Genomic DNA, 13,701 nt, shown 5'->3' on the forward strand with positions numbered 1-13,701 from the left:
CACCAGGTGCGCCTAGCGCTCGGTCTATCAATAACTGGAGCATAGCCTACAAAATCTCTTAATTCTCCTGGGTTTTCTGGACGGCACCCTCTATAGCATCAAAGCATAAGGAAAAAGCATCGAGACGAGCATCCAAAGCGAGATAGTCGGCGCGAGTCATAAAATCCGGCGGTGGGACAAAAGTGGCAGCTGGAGAAGTGGGGGCATCAGGAGAAGGAGGAGCAGGAACCACAGAGGGGGCGGAGCACCCCAATCCAGCGCGACACCAATGCGGGCCTGACGGGACGTCTGAAGTTGAGCTGTGCTGGACTTCCAGACCCCAAGGTTGAAGTGCAACACATTTTTCTCTTTTTGTTCCCATATTTTTGAACAACCTTGTAATAAGGTATAGAAATAGGAATGCCCAGGTTGTGGTGGTGCGCGACCGAACCAAGATTAATTCCTTGTAGATTTTAAGCAATTGGTCCCAGACAAGTTGTGGGACACAAAACCAACACTCCTTTTCAGCATAGTAGAGGGTTTTCAAAAATTCCCCCTTTCGCTCGGAATGGCCTGGCACGGGTAGGACGTTCTTGGCCAGGACCAAACCGAGAAACCATACCCGGCAAGGTAAGAAAGATTTATTGGTGCTTGTGGTTCTGTTTCTGGTGAATTGACCATGACAAATTTCTCCCACAATGTCCGCTAAGGTAGGCTAATCGGGACCTTCAACATAAAAGGGAGGCCCGCCTCCTCCACTGGTGAAATCAAGGGGCAATCCATAGCCATAGCAAGGTCATCGAGGTCGAATTCATAATCATAGTATCAATGGTGGTTTTGATTTTGTCCAGTTCCTCACATGAATGGACCATGTTGGCATAGAACAGACGGACCACACGCGGGAAGTAAGAATGAGCGCGCAGTTTGAAAATAGACGATAGGCCACGAGCCCTCAATTCGTGGACGAACCATGTGGTATCCACATGGCTCTCGAAAGTAGGTGTAATGTCAAAACGAGCTTCGGTTTCAATTGGCCATTCAACCCAATTTGGGGGTGGAGGAGCATTAGAAGGGCCCTCAAATGACCTAGCATGCTTGGAAATAACCCTATGAGCCATGGGAATGAAAAAATTTGGTTCAGGACTTTTGTCAAACACCTGGTGTGCAGCAAAAATTAGAAGAGAACAAAATGAGGTTAGAAAGGTGAAAATTCCAAAAATTTTGCATCTTAAAAGGACATGCAATCACAACCCAACAATTACCAACCCTCCATACATGCAATCCCGGCCTCCATTGATCCACAAAATCAATGAAGTAAAAGAAGAAGAAGAGAGACTTACCCAATGTGGAGGAACCAAGGCTTTGCAAGCTTGAATGATAGATGATGAGGATGGATTTTTGATAGTGGATGATGATGATGGCGATTGGAGATGGGAATATGAATATTGGGAGAGAGAGACGGAGGGTTGTAGGGTTTGAGAGGGGTAGGGCAAGAGTAGAGAGAATGGGAAGAGTTAAAAAAAAACCAAATGGGTTTGAAAGCCCATTTAATTGGCAGCGGAGGGAAACCGCGAACGCTCGGCGGGTGCCTACGGACGCTCGGCAGGTGCCCGCGGTGCTGCTGAGTGCACTGGCATGATTCGAGGGCGCCCGCGGAGCTCTTGTAATGCTACCTTATGCAGCCAATTCAGGTTTTCCAACACACTGGCGGAAGCACATGAACTTCCAACATAGATTGGAGAGCAACTGGGTCGTGATGACTGCAAAGAATGAAATGGAACGAACTAATTCACCACAACGGTTATAAAATGCAAACACTAAGAACTTTGGATAGAATGGGAGACGTATCCAAACGGCTTCGAATATTTCCCGAAGTTGAACAAAGATATGGACATGATGAAAATGACCAAATAGAATTTTTGAAATGCCCGATGAACCAATTCAGGAAACATACACATTCTTGGTCGACTTCGCCACTTCCCGGAGAAGTCTTGTCACTGGACATGTAGAAGACGAAAGCTAAGAATTCTGAAGAATTGTTTCTCATGAATGCTAAATTTAATGTCGATAGCTAGACAAACTAGGCTTAGCATGGCTCACTAGTCCTCATAAATTGGGTCCGTCAATAGGACTTTCTCAACTTTTCGAATAGGGACTATGCCATCAACATAAGGCTTAATGCGTTGGCCGTTAACCTTGAAGAGAGATCCATCGGTAGGATCTTGGAGTTCGACTGCACCATGAGGGAAGATGGCGGTGATGACATATGGACCATCCCACCGTGAACAGAGTTTACCAAGAAAGAGTCTCAATCTCGAATTGAAAAGCCAGGATTTTTGTTCAGGGGCGAAAGACTTTTTGACAATATGTTTATCGTGAAAAGCTTTAGTCTTTGCCTTATAGATTTTGGCGCTTTCATACGCATCATTCCGAAGTTCCTCGAGCTCATTGAGCTGCAATTTACAAGTAGAGCCGGCTTGTTGGAGATCAAAGTTGAGCCTTTTTATGGCCCAATAAGCATGGTGCTCTAGTTCGACTGGGAATTGGCAAGCTTTTCCAAAGACAAGCCGATATGGCGACATGCCAATGGGCGTCTTATAAGCTGTCCGGTAAGCCCAAAGCGCATCGTTTAGTCTCAACGACCAATTTTAAGGTCCGGTCGAACCGTTTTTTCCAAGATGTGCTTAATCTCCCAATTAGATACTTTCACTTGACCACTCGTTTGAGGATGGTAAGGTGTGGCAACCTTGTGAAGGACGGAGTACTTAGAGAGGACGGATTTAAGGTAACGATTTCGAAAATGAGATCCACCGTCACTGATGATTGCTTGGGGCGTACCAAAACGACTAAAGATGTTGGATTGAATGAATTGGATCACAACTTTATGATCATCGGTTCTGGTAGCCTCTGCTTCAACCCATTTGGAAACATAATCTACCGCTACAAGGATATACTCATAACCATAAGAAGATGAAAATTGTCCCATGAAGTCAATCCCCAACACATCAAAAATTTCAATAATTAAGATTAGAGTGAGGGGCATCATGTCTCTCCTAGACATGGACCCGAGCTTTTGGCAACGCTCACAAGATTTGCAGAAGTTGTAAGCATCCCGAAAGAAGGATGACCAATAAAATCCACTTTGAAGGACTTTGTCGGCTGTTTTTTTGGCACTAAAATGGCCGCCACAAGCAAGAGTATGACAAAAATTTAGAATGCTAGTGGTCTCAGTTTTGGGAATGCATCGCCGGATGATTTGGTCCTGGCAATACTTGAATAGTTTCGGATCTTCCCAAAAGAAATGCTTAACTTGGGAGAAGAAATGGTCTCTTTCCTGTTTGGACCAATTGGAGGGAATTTTGCCTGCCACAAGGTAGTTGACAATATCTGCAAACCAAGGGAGACTTGAAAGGGAAATCTGGAAAAGTTGCTCATCTGGAAAGGAATCACGGACAGCAGCAAATTCCGAGGATTTTTCAATGAGTAAGCGAGAGAGATGATCGGTGACAATATTGTCAGCCCCTTTTTTGTCCCGGATTTCGATGTCAAACTCTTGAAGTAAGAGTATCCATCGAATTAGGTGAGGTTTGGTCTCTCTTTTCGCTAACAAATGCCGAAAAGCGGCATGATCCGAGAAGACTATGACCTTAAAACCAAGAAGATATAAGCGAAATTTATCCAAGGCATACACAACAGCTAGCAATTCTTTTTCAATGGTGGTGTAGTTTAATTGAGCATCAGAAAGAGTCTTGCTCGTATAATAGATGGCATACGGAAGCTTGTCCACATGCTGGCCCAAAACTGCACCTAATGCATAATCCGATGCATCACACATGATCTCAAAGGGGATAGACCAATTGGGCGGTTTCATGATTAGGGCTGATGAAAGAATAGTACGAAGTTTAATGAAAGCTTCCATGCAAGCTTCATCAAAATTGAACGGAACATCCTTGGCAAGAAGATTACACAAGGGCTGAGAAATTTTTCTAAAGTCCTTGATGAAGCGATGATAAAATCCAACATGACCAAGAAAGGAACGACTTTGATGGATGGAATTTGGAGGAGGAAGATTAGAGATTAACTCAACTTTTGCCTTGTCCACCTCAATTCCCCATTTCGAAATGACTTGTCCTAGAACAATGCCTTTTTGGACCATGAAGTGGCTTTTCTCCCAACTTAGAATGAGATTTTTCTCTTTACAACTTTGGAGCACAAGAGATAAATTTTTGAGATAAGAATCAAAGGAGGAGCCAAAGACGGAAAAATCGTCCATGAAAACTTCCTAGAATTTTTCAACCATATCAAAAAATATAGACATCATGCACCTTTGAAACGTTGCCGGAGCATTGCATAGCCCAAAAGGCATGCGACGATATGCAAAGGTTCCAAAGGGACATGTGAATGTTGTTTTCTCTTGATCTTGGGGGGCGATTGCCACTTGTTTATAGCCGGAATAACCGTCAAGAAAACAATAGTAGCTTTGGCCGGCTAGCCTTTCTAGGATTTGATCAATAAATCGGAGTGGAAAATGATCTTTCCTAGTCGATGAATTGAGCTTCTGGTAGTCAATGTACACACGCCACCCGGTGGTAGTTCGTTGCGGCACGAGCTCACCCGCTGAATTTTCAACAACGGTGAGACCAGATTTCTTGGGAATAAATTGTGTGGGGCTTACCCACTTGCTATCAGAGATGGGGTAGATGATTCCCGCATATAGCAGTTTTATCACTTCCTTCATTACTACTTCCTTCATGTTAGGATTTAACCGGCGCTGAACCTCTCTAGTGGGCTTTGTGTCCTCCTCTATATGAATGCGGTGCATACAAATGGAGTGCTCAATTCCTTTTAAGTCAGCCATTGTCCAACCAATAGCTTCTTTGTGCTCTTGTAGCACCGCTAAAAGGTTGGTTTCTTGGTCCTTTAGAAGGTCCGATGCAATAATAACCGGGAGAGTTTGATTTGAACCAAGGAATACATACTTGAGATAGGCCGGGAGCAGCTTAAGCTCAAGTTGTGGGGAGATTTCAGAGATGGAACCGGAGGAGTAGTGGAGAGCTGAGGAAGTGGCTTTTTCATAATTTTCCAAGGAAGAATGTCCATGATAGCATCAACATCAAGTAGAGAATTAACTTCTTGGATAGATTGATCAATGTCAAAGATTGAGAAGTCAAAATGAGACATGCAAGTTTCAAGGGGGTCCTTACTTAGGATGAAGGGGAGAGATTCTTCGACCACTTCATCAATGACATCAACGAGGAAACAATCATCCTCATTGGAAAAATGTTGAGTTGCATGAAAGATGTGGAGTTTGACTTGCATGTTTCTAAAAGCAATGTCCATCACCCCGGTTCGGCAATTAATTGAGGCATTAGCTGTAGCTAAGAATGGCCTACCAAGGATCACAGGAATGTGCTTTTTTGGATCATGGACCGGTTCCGTGTCAAGAACCACAAAGTTTACCGGGAAGTAGAATTTGTCCACTTGGATGATAACATCCTCAAGAATGCCTCGTGGATGCTTGACCAATCTATCGGCAAGTTAAAAAACCACGGAAGTCGGCTTTAGATCTCCCAAACCAAGCTGTAAGTAAACTGAGTATGGAATTAAATTCACACTAGCTCCTAAGTCAAGGAGGGCCCTCTCGATTTTGTTGTCACCAATGACATAGGAGAATGTAGGGGGCACCCGGATCTTTATACTTTAGAGGAGTGTTGTGCTGAATGATAGCACTAACATTTTCAGTTAACCTCACTTTCTTTGACAAATGATTTTTAGAAGTGCACTTTTGAGTGCACAAGTCTTTGAGAAATTTTGCATAAGGAAAGATTTGCTTGATAACATCTAAGAGGGGCAAGTTGATCTTCACTTACTTAAAAACTTCCCACATGTCTTGAATTTTACAATTATTGTTCCCAATATGTGTTGACTCTTGAAGACGTTGAGAAAACGGAGCTTTTGGCTCATAAGTAGTTTCCACATTTAGGTTAACATGTGTGGGATTTCCGTGAATGGTATTTGGACGAGAAGAGCTTGGAATTTGATTGGAAGAGCTTGAATTTGGATTTTTCAAAGGAGGTTCTTTTTAATTTTTGTCTCCATCAATCTTGTTGTCAACGACTCTACCACTCCTAAGGATGGTGATTGCTTGAACATGCTCATAACTTGGCCCACTCGATGGAGGGGTTTCACCAATCGTATGCTGTGATACCCTCGGATTTCCGGATGTGGGTTGGCCAGGCCCACGCCCGACAACCCGAGGATATCAAATCAATTAGCAATTTAATGAACACAGAATATAATATAGGAAACAGGAATGAATAAAATTTTGCTGAAAAGAACTAAAATGAAAATCTTTTAATGGAAAAAAAAACCTCCGAATAAACTTTATATGCAAGAACTAGTTTGATTACACCAACTTTTCCTTTACTTCTAATACAACTTGGGAATCCATCTCGTGGACCCCTACTAAAAATATTCCAATACTGAACATGAACAACTGCAAAGAAAACCAATGATCATAATGAGAAGAAAATACTCCTACGTTATCGGTGGAGTGAATAACTGTATCTGCTCAACACGATCAAGCTTTAAGCCTGGAACTGACGAACACCTGTAAAAATAAGAGTGGGTCAGGCCCACATGCAAGTTATATCCTAACTACAATCCAGACAGTGACCCGATACGCAGATACACCTTAGATATCTCAGCAATAGCTATCTAGTCCATACATATATAAATATCAACACTAAGGGACATTCACTGGACTATGTAGGGGGTCTCAACCTGAATAAAAAGCAACATGCAAAAACGCACCCAAAGGTGGGCATGAGTACCTAGACCTAACAGGGTACACCTCAACCTACTATAACCAGCTACGCATCCACTACATATACGCACCCTAACCAACGAGTCTGAGACTCAAGCTTATCTCGCGGTACCATAATCATATATTTAAAATCCGTCCAAACCAGAGTATGTCATTAAATTTCTTTGTTGATCTGACATAAGACGTATAATCAGTTAACCACTCAACTTATTCAGTTGATATGAGTTAACTCCAAACAACAGTAAATCCAAATGGTCACTCAACTTACTCAGTTGATCTGACTTAAACAAAATTAGGATTCAATATTTTACAATCCTTTCCTTTAATCCAATAGGTTAGGTTTATGCGTTTTGAGCTAAACCATCCCTAGTATGACACCGTCCCATACCGGCGCATACAATCCTCCATATCCATGTAATTGACAGAATATATATTAATCCAGCAATTACAATCCAAAACCATGTAAAAATTACAGACTATGATAAATAGTACAGCAATTTTAATATCCAAAACCAAAAGCCAGGTAATTGCAGAATAGTTCATATAATACTTCAGCAATTTCAATTCAAAACCATCATCCAGTTAATTGTAGAATAATATATACCATTTCACAATTAACATCCAAAACCATGTAAATTACAACATATAAATTAAAGTTTAGCAATTCACAGTCCAAACCAATATTCAAATAATTGCAGAACTGTGTTTAATATTCAACAATTCAAATCCAAGCTTATAACCATATAGTTGCAGGAACCGATTTAATAATTCAACAAATAGCATCCCGAGCATGCATAGATCAGAACTAATAATTAAATGACCTTCTCATGCATTTTAAATAAGTTTTATAATCATGCTAAATCCGATCAAATTGCTAAAATTTAATTAAGCAATTAATCCGTCTTCCATCCGTTAACAGCATAGAAAGTTCATTAATTTTATATTGTTTGTCCCATTGATTTAGAAATCAACTTTAATCAGTTCAAGGTTTTAATCACACCCAAAATTAAATATTCAACCCCTCTGTGAAGTCCCATTAAATTTCTGAAATTTAAACAAGCCACTCAGTTCCTTTCTTCTGTTAATAGCATGCACAGTTGCAGATTTTTGCACTACTTCATCCTTTATCATAGAAACTTAAACCATGCAATAATAAGTTTAATAACACTTAGAATTAACCATTTAGACCCTCTGTAAAACCCCAGAGTCAACAAAATAGTTCCCATGCTCCAACAGTAAATAAATTGTTCGTAAAAAAAAAAAATTCGGAGAACACTATTGAAAAGAGCCTTCTCCAAAAAACTGGAGAAGGCTTTAAACCACCTAGAGCCTTCTCTAAAAAACTAGAGAAGGCTTTAAATCACCTAGAGCAGGCTCCACATTTTAGAGCCTTCTATTTCTCCCTTTGAGCCTTCTCCTTTGCTTCCTATTCCACCTGCATAATTGCATCTCTTATGCACTGAAAACTTATAACAATACCTAGATTGCATGTTAATCATCTTAGTCTACTTCCCACACAGTTCCATACTCAAGAATCATCCACACAGTGCACCCAAAAATCCACAATCGAACCAAACAAAGCACAAAACTGTTTCTGTAAACAAATAGGATCATAGAGCCTTCTCCAAAATAGTGGAGAAGGCTCAATCTGCCTAGAGCTGGCTCTCCTTGCCTAGAGCCGGCTCTCTCCCTTTTGAGAGCCAGCTCTCTCCTTTTTGAGAGCCTCGACTTTGTTCCCTCTTCGTTTCCGACCATCTGCCTCGTCTCCGGCCCTTTCCTACCCCTCTGTTCTTCCTTAAAACTTGTCCTCACTGTCTAATATATATATAATGTTAATCCCCAGTCCTTAATTTACCACAGTACAAGTTAATATAGTGATATAAAACAACGACCAATTTAATACTTTGAAACAAACAACGAAAAACAGAGTTGCAAGAATTGTTTTCAGACAATATGCACATATACAGATGATCTAATTAACATATTCCAAGCATGTAAGATTCAATTAAAATTCAAATACAATCCTAGAGATCATCAAAGGATGCACAGAACACAGGCAAAGGGAGAGAGACAGAATAGAACTTGCCGTTCGGTTTCGGTTTGAAACCTTTCAACATCGTCTTCTTACTAGGTTTTCCGGCGACCTTAGTTGCCGTTGAATCTCCTCTACTGCTCTTGGTTTAACCCCACGAGCAACTCAGTCCTTTCTCCTTGGTCCAACCTTTAATCCATAACAAAAATCCTAACGAAACTCTCTCTCTCTCTTCCACACAATACCCTCTCTGTTTCTCTATGTCTCTATATACGAATTGGGTTTTAAAAAAAAACCCCTTGCAAAATTATCACAGTATATTTATAAGCATATATAAAACCTACGTCTACTTATATTCAGAGATTGAATCACAACTAAACCCTAGTCGGCCAATTTTGTTATACGATTTAAAACCCTAGAATTTATAATACACCTTAAATGATGGTAATATTATAATTTAATTAATAATAATTACTAATTATTAACCTAATCCACATATACATATATACCCATATATACATGTATATACTTCCATGGGTATATACTGTACCCATTTACACTATCCAAAAGTCAGTGAATCCTAACCAAGCCCAACCTTGTTTTAAAAATAAATAAATAAAACAATGCATTTAATTAAACATTTCAAAGGCCTCTTAAGTATATAATTCAATTAGAACAAAGAATTCAATTAACCAATTAAACATTCCAACACAACAACTAATCATTTAAATCAAATAAAAAAATAATTAAACACAAAATCAAATAAACACACAAAAATGCCCTAAAAATAATTTAAATTCCAATTTTATCCTTTTGAAAACTAGGGGTATTACATATGCATCCCTCTAGGATTTTCAAATGGTTGAGCGGGAAGCTTACCTTTGTCCTTTTGAAGCAATTGGTTCACAGTGTTAGCTATTTGGCCCACTTGATTTTTATCAGTTGGGTACACCGGAGGTTGATTGGAGACATTTGGATTGTACGGAAGACGGTAGCTTGAAGTGGCTGGAAATTGCCTATTTTGAAATTGAGGAGGGGGCTGATTTTGATGCCTTGGATTTTGGAATTGCGAATTCTGTGGGGCTTGTTGCCTCCACGAGAAATTCGGGTGATCTCGCCATCCCGGATTGTAGGTATTGGAATATGGATTATTCCCGGATCTTGAGAACATGGCATTAGCTTGCTCTTGATTTGGATTGGAAAATTGCTCTGGTGTGGGGCAATCTTCCGTGAGATGGAATGGACTAGTACATAATGAGAATACCGAACTTGCCGAATTTTGAGATAATGAAGGAGAGAGATGTGGTGCCATCAATTGATAGAATTTATGAGCTATGGCATCCACTTGAGATGATTCTTCCCTTATTAACTTTGGTTAACAAGGGTTGGTGTTCTTTGCATTGGTTGAAGTCGGGGCCCTACGAGAATTATGTTGAAATGAATTTTCATTTAAATTCTCTAGTAGGGTCCAAGCCTCATCCGCATTCTTGGACATGAACATCCCACCACAAGAAGAGTCAACCATAAACCTATAGGGTTTGGTCAAGCCAGCATAGAAAGCTTGCACTAATTGCCATTTTGGAATCAAATGATGCGGACATTTTCTAAGAAGATCTTGTAGCCTTTCCCAAGTCTCGTGGAGTTGTTCTCCATTCATTTGAGAAAAGCTAAGAATGGAACGCCTCATTTGGTTGGTTTTACTCACCAGATAATACTTCTTAAGGAATTCTTGTTGTAATTGAGCCCAAGAAATGATGGAATTTGGAGTGAGTGAGTTCAACCAATACTTTGCCCTATCTTTTAAAGAAAATAGGAAAAGATGTAGATGGAGTGCATTCTTAGGGAAACCTCTCAACCGAATGGTAGAACAAATTTCAAGGAATTCATCAAGATGCTTATACGGATCTTCATTATCAAGGACATGGAAAGATGGAAGCATTTGAATGGTACTTGATTTGATCTCATATTGAGCCGCATCAATGTTTGGCGTCACTATGCAAGAGGGAGAAGCATAAGTGGTAGGGATGAAATAGTCCCTGAGAGTCATTGGCTCTACATTTGGAATTTTGGCCCTATCATTATTAATTCCCTCAATTCTGACATCTCCTACATTTTCAGCCATTGTGTTAAATTCAATTTCAAGTTCTCTTAAACTAGAAGATTCCCTGAGGTTTCGTCTAAGAGTTCTTTCAAGTGAATTTATGTCAACTGGTGAGTCAAGAGTTGGTAGCGAGAGTGATCTACGGCCAAACATCAACGACTCACAACACAATCATCACAACAATTCATCATTCACAACTCCACATACGATGTTCCCATTCTCCTCAATTATCAAGACAGAATTTAAATGGCCACGACAAGGACCGATGCTTGTACACGAAATTTAAACAATATAATAACCTCAACAAGGGCTTCAAAACTAAATTATCACTAAATTAAACACATGCACAATATTCACAATGTCGAAACTAGAAGGTCAAGAGACTTACCTAGGGTTCTCTAGACTTACAAATTAGCTAGCTTTTCTCGGCGAGTCTCGAGTCCCTAGAATCTCACTTACAACACAAGATGGTCAAACTACACAAGAAATATTCACAATTCACAATATTGACAATCAATCCAAAATTAACCCTAGAACTTCAGTTGCTAAACCGTGTGCAAGTCCCCGGCAATAGCGCCAAAAATTGATCGGTTGAGAATTCGATCTATAATAAATCAACCTTCGCAATAGCACGAATCATTGTAAAATAGGGCTATTAGTCGAGTAAGTCGAACCACTGGGACTGCGCTAATTTATGGCAACCTAAGTGTCTAGAGTCTTTTTAGAATGATATGGGTGTTCATAGAGGATTTGTTGGTTGTCACTTAAGCTTATGAAATTAAGATGCATAAAATAAAAGCTTGCAAGAATTTAAATGAGATGAAATACAAGTAAAGAGAACTAGGGAAGTGAATCCGCTCCAACCCAATGGATATGCTAGACTAGGACTAAATTAGGAAAATCAACATAAATGATGGTCATGATACATAACAACCCTTGGTTGCTATGATATCCTCAAGAGATTCATTAAATCAAACACAAGAATAATCCATCAAAGATTTACATGCTTGAACTACCTAAACTAGGGTGTAGCCTTCAACATGCTTACTAAGCCAAAGATTATCAAGCCTTTAATTAAATGATGGAAGCACACAAAGCTAAGAATCAAGTATAGACCATCAAAGGGCACCCTAAGCAATGGACTATCAAGGTTCTCCAACTCCATGCCATTAAATCCATTCCATGATCTAACTTCCATTGTCACTATGAAAATGCAAGTAATATGATTAGGAAAAGAAACCATCTAAGACAAGATGAATAACTCAAAATAATCATGTATAGGCATTGAAATTCATTACAATCACATATGATGCTCTAGATCATGAAATAACCAAAAATTATACATTGTTCTCCCAAAATAGAATTTACACTAGAACATGTTTACAAGGGGAGGGCTTCATCACCTCCCTAGAGAAAGAGTTAGTTACCCATGGATGCCCTAGAAGAAGGAAGAAGCTTTCCCTCCACCTCCATTTTCGAGCTCCAAGCTTCAAGACCCACCAAGTCCTTCAAAACTCAATTTTTCTCTCTCTAGAAATCTTGCAAAGATAAGATATCATTCTCTATGCTTCAAGCCTCTCATATATCTTCTTGGCCTCTCCATTTCCCCCCATTTTCGTGCCCTACCAACCCTAGGAGGATTAGAGCCACAAATATAAGTCAAGGGGATAGCATTGGGAGCAGGAATGCAGAGCTGTCTGCAGATCGGCTGGGGCCCGCGATATACCAGCGAGCCCCCGCGGGTCCTTGACTTCTCAAGGGAGCCTACTGGAATGTTTAGCGAGCGCCCGCGGTGGCTCGACGGGCACCCGCGGGGGCTTGCTGGAGCCTTCACGGGGGCCTTGTGAGGCCCCGCCAAATGAGTTAGAGAGCATGGGAAAATGGCGGGCGCTCGCGATGGCGCGACTGGCGCCCGTGGGGGCCTGCAGCTGCATTTCAAACCAGGCTTTATTTTGCAAGCCTTTCCGAGCCAGAGCGTTGATGCGAGCTCCACCATGAACATTAAGCCACGATGGGGGCAATAACGGCAACAGAAAAGACTTGATCCAAAATGACTCCCCGAACGGCGCACGTGTTTCAACGCAAATGATGTCAAAACCGCTTCATTGATCATTCTCGAGCAGAATACCTGAAATCAAAAATACATACACAAATGGAGTTAAAATGTACATTATACTCCATTCATGGACTTAACTAGTGCAAGAATGGGCACTTGAATATGCAATATTCGGCGCTTATCACCCACCAAAACAACCGCTTCATATCCTAATATATCTTATCGCCTCCTAGATAAACAGAGAACTCAGAGTGGTGAGTCTCAGTCACCACAACCTTCTATAAATCATCAGCAAAAGGTACCACTAACCGTCCTTTTTACCTTAAACCTCCATCAGCCCCAACATAGTAGAATGGAACCTCTCCGTAAGCTATCTCTGCAACCTTGTCAATGCACTGCTAATCGATGAGTTGGGCTTGCAAAACCTTGCGAATGATAGAAGGTGTAACCACCATGTAAGCCATAAAAGTGTTCAACAACTCATTTATATTCTTCAAAGCATTCCACTCAATAGCGAATAGAGCAGAAAAACTACCAACAGGTAGGCGACTGAGTGCATCCGCCACCATATTTGTTTTCCCTGGATGATACTGTATAGAAAAGTGATAGTCTTTCACAAACTCCAACCATCTGCGCTGTCTCATATTCAGCTCCCGCTGAGTGAACAAGTACTGCAGACTCTTGTGATCACTAAATAATCTGAAGGA

General features: G+C 40.6%; 1 protein-coding gene across 1 annotated transcript; it reads right to left on the reverse strand.

Annotated features, from left to right (window-relative positions):
• Positions 1–746: 746 nt before the first annotated feature.
• Positions 747–4,837, reverse strand: LOC132279062 (uncharacterized). The gene is made up of 5 exons (XM_059780995.1): positions 4,655–4,837; positions 3,733–3,928; positions 3,166–3,531; positions 2,684–2,919; positions 747–1,136 (listed from the first exon to the last, which is right to left on the reverse strand). The coding sequence occupies exons 1-5, from the start codon at positions 4,835–4,837 to the stop codon at positions 747–749; spliced, it is 1,371 nt and encodes a 456-aa protein (XP_059636978.1).
• Positions 4,838–13,701: the final 8,864 nt, after the last annotated feature.

This window comes from Cornus florida, unplaced genomic scaffold (assembly GCF_030987335.1).
Source record: "Cornus florida cultivar Cherokee Brave unplaced genomic scaffold, ASM3098733v1 CherokeeBrave_3.0.0_Hap2_Chr01, whole genome shotgun sequence".
NCBI lineage: Eukaryota > Viridiplantae > Streptophyta > Magnoliopsida > Cornales > Cornaceae > Cornus > Cornus florida.

Bases quoted from the DNA above. Each gene is read 5' to 3' on its own strand.
- LOC132279062 (XM_059780995.1), bottom strand. From the start codon at position 4,837: ATGGCTGACTTAAAAGGAATTGAGCACTCCATTTGTATGCACCGCATT. The intron at 3,929-4,654 runs GTAAGCCCCACA...CTTCTTGCCAAG, and splicing joins CCATCTCTGATAGCAAGTGG to GATGTTCCGTTCAATTTTGA. The intron at 1,137-2,683 runs GTATCTAATTGG...GCTGCACACCAG, and splicing joins AAACGAGTGGTCAAGTGAAA to GTGTTTGACAAAAGTCCTGA.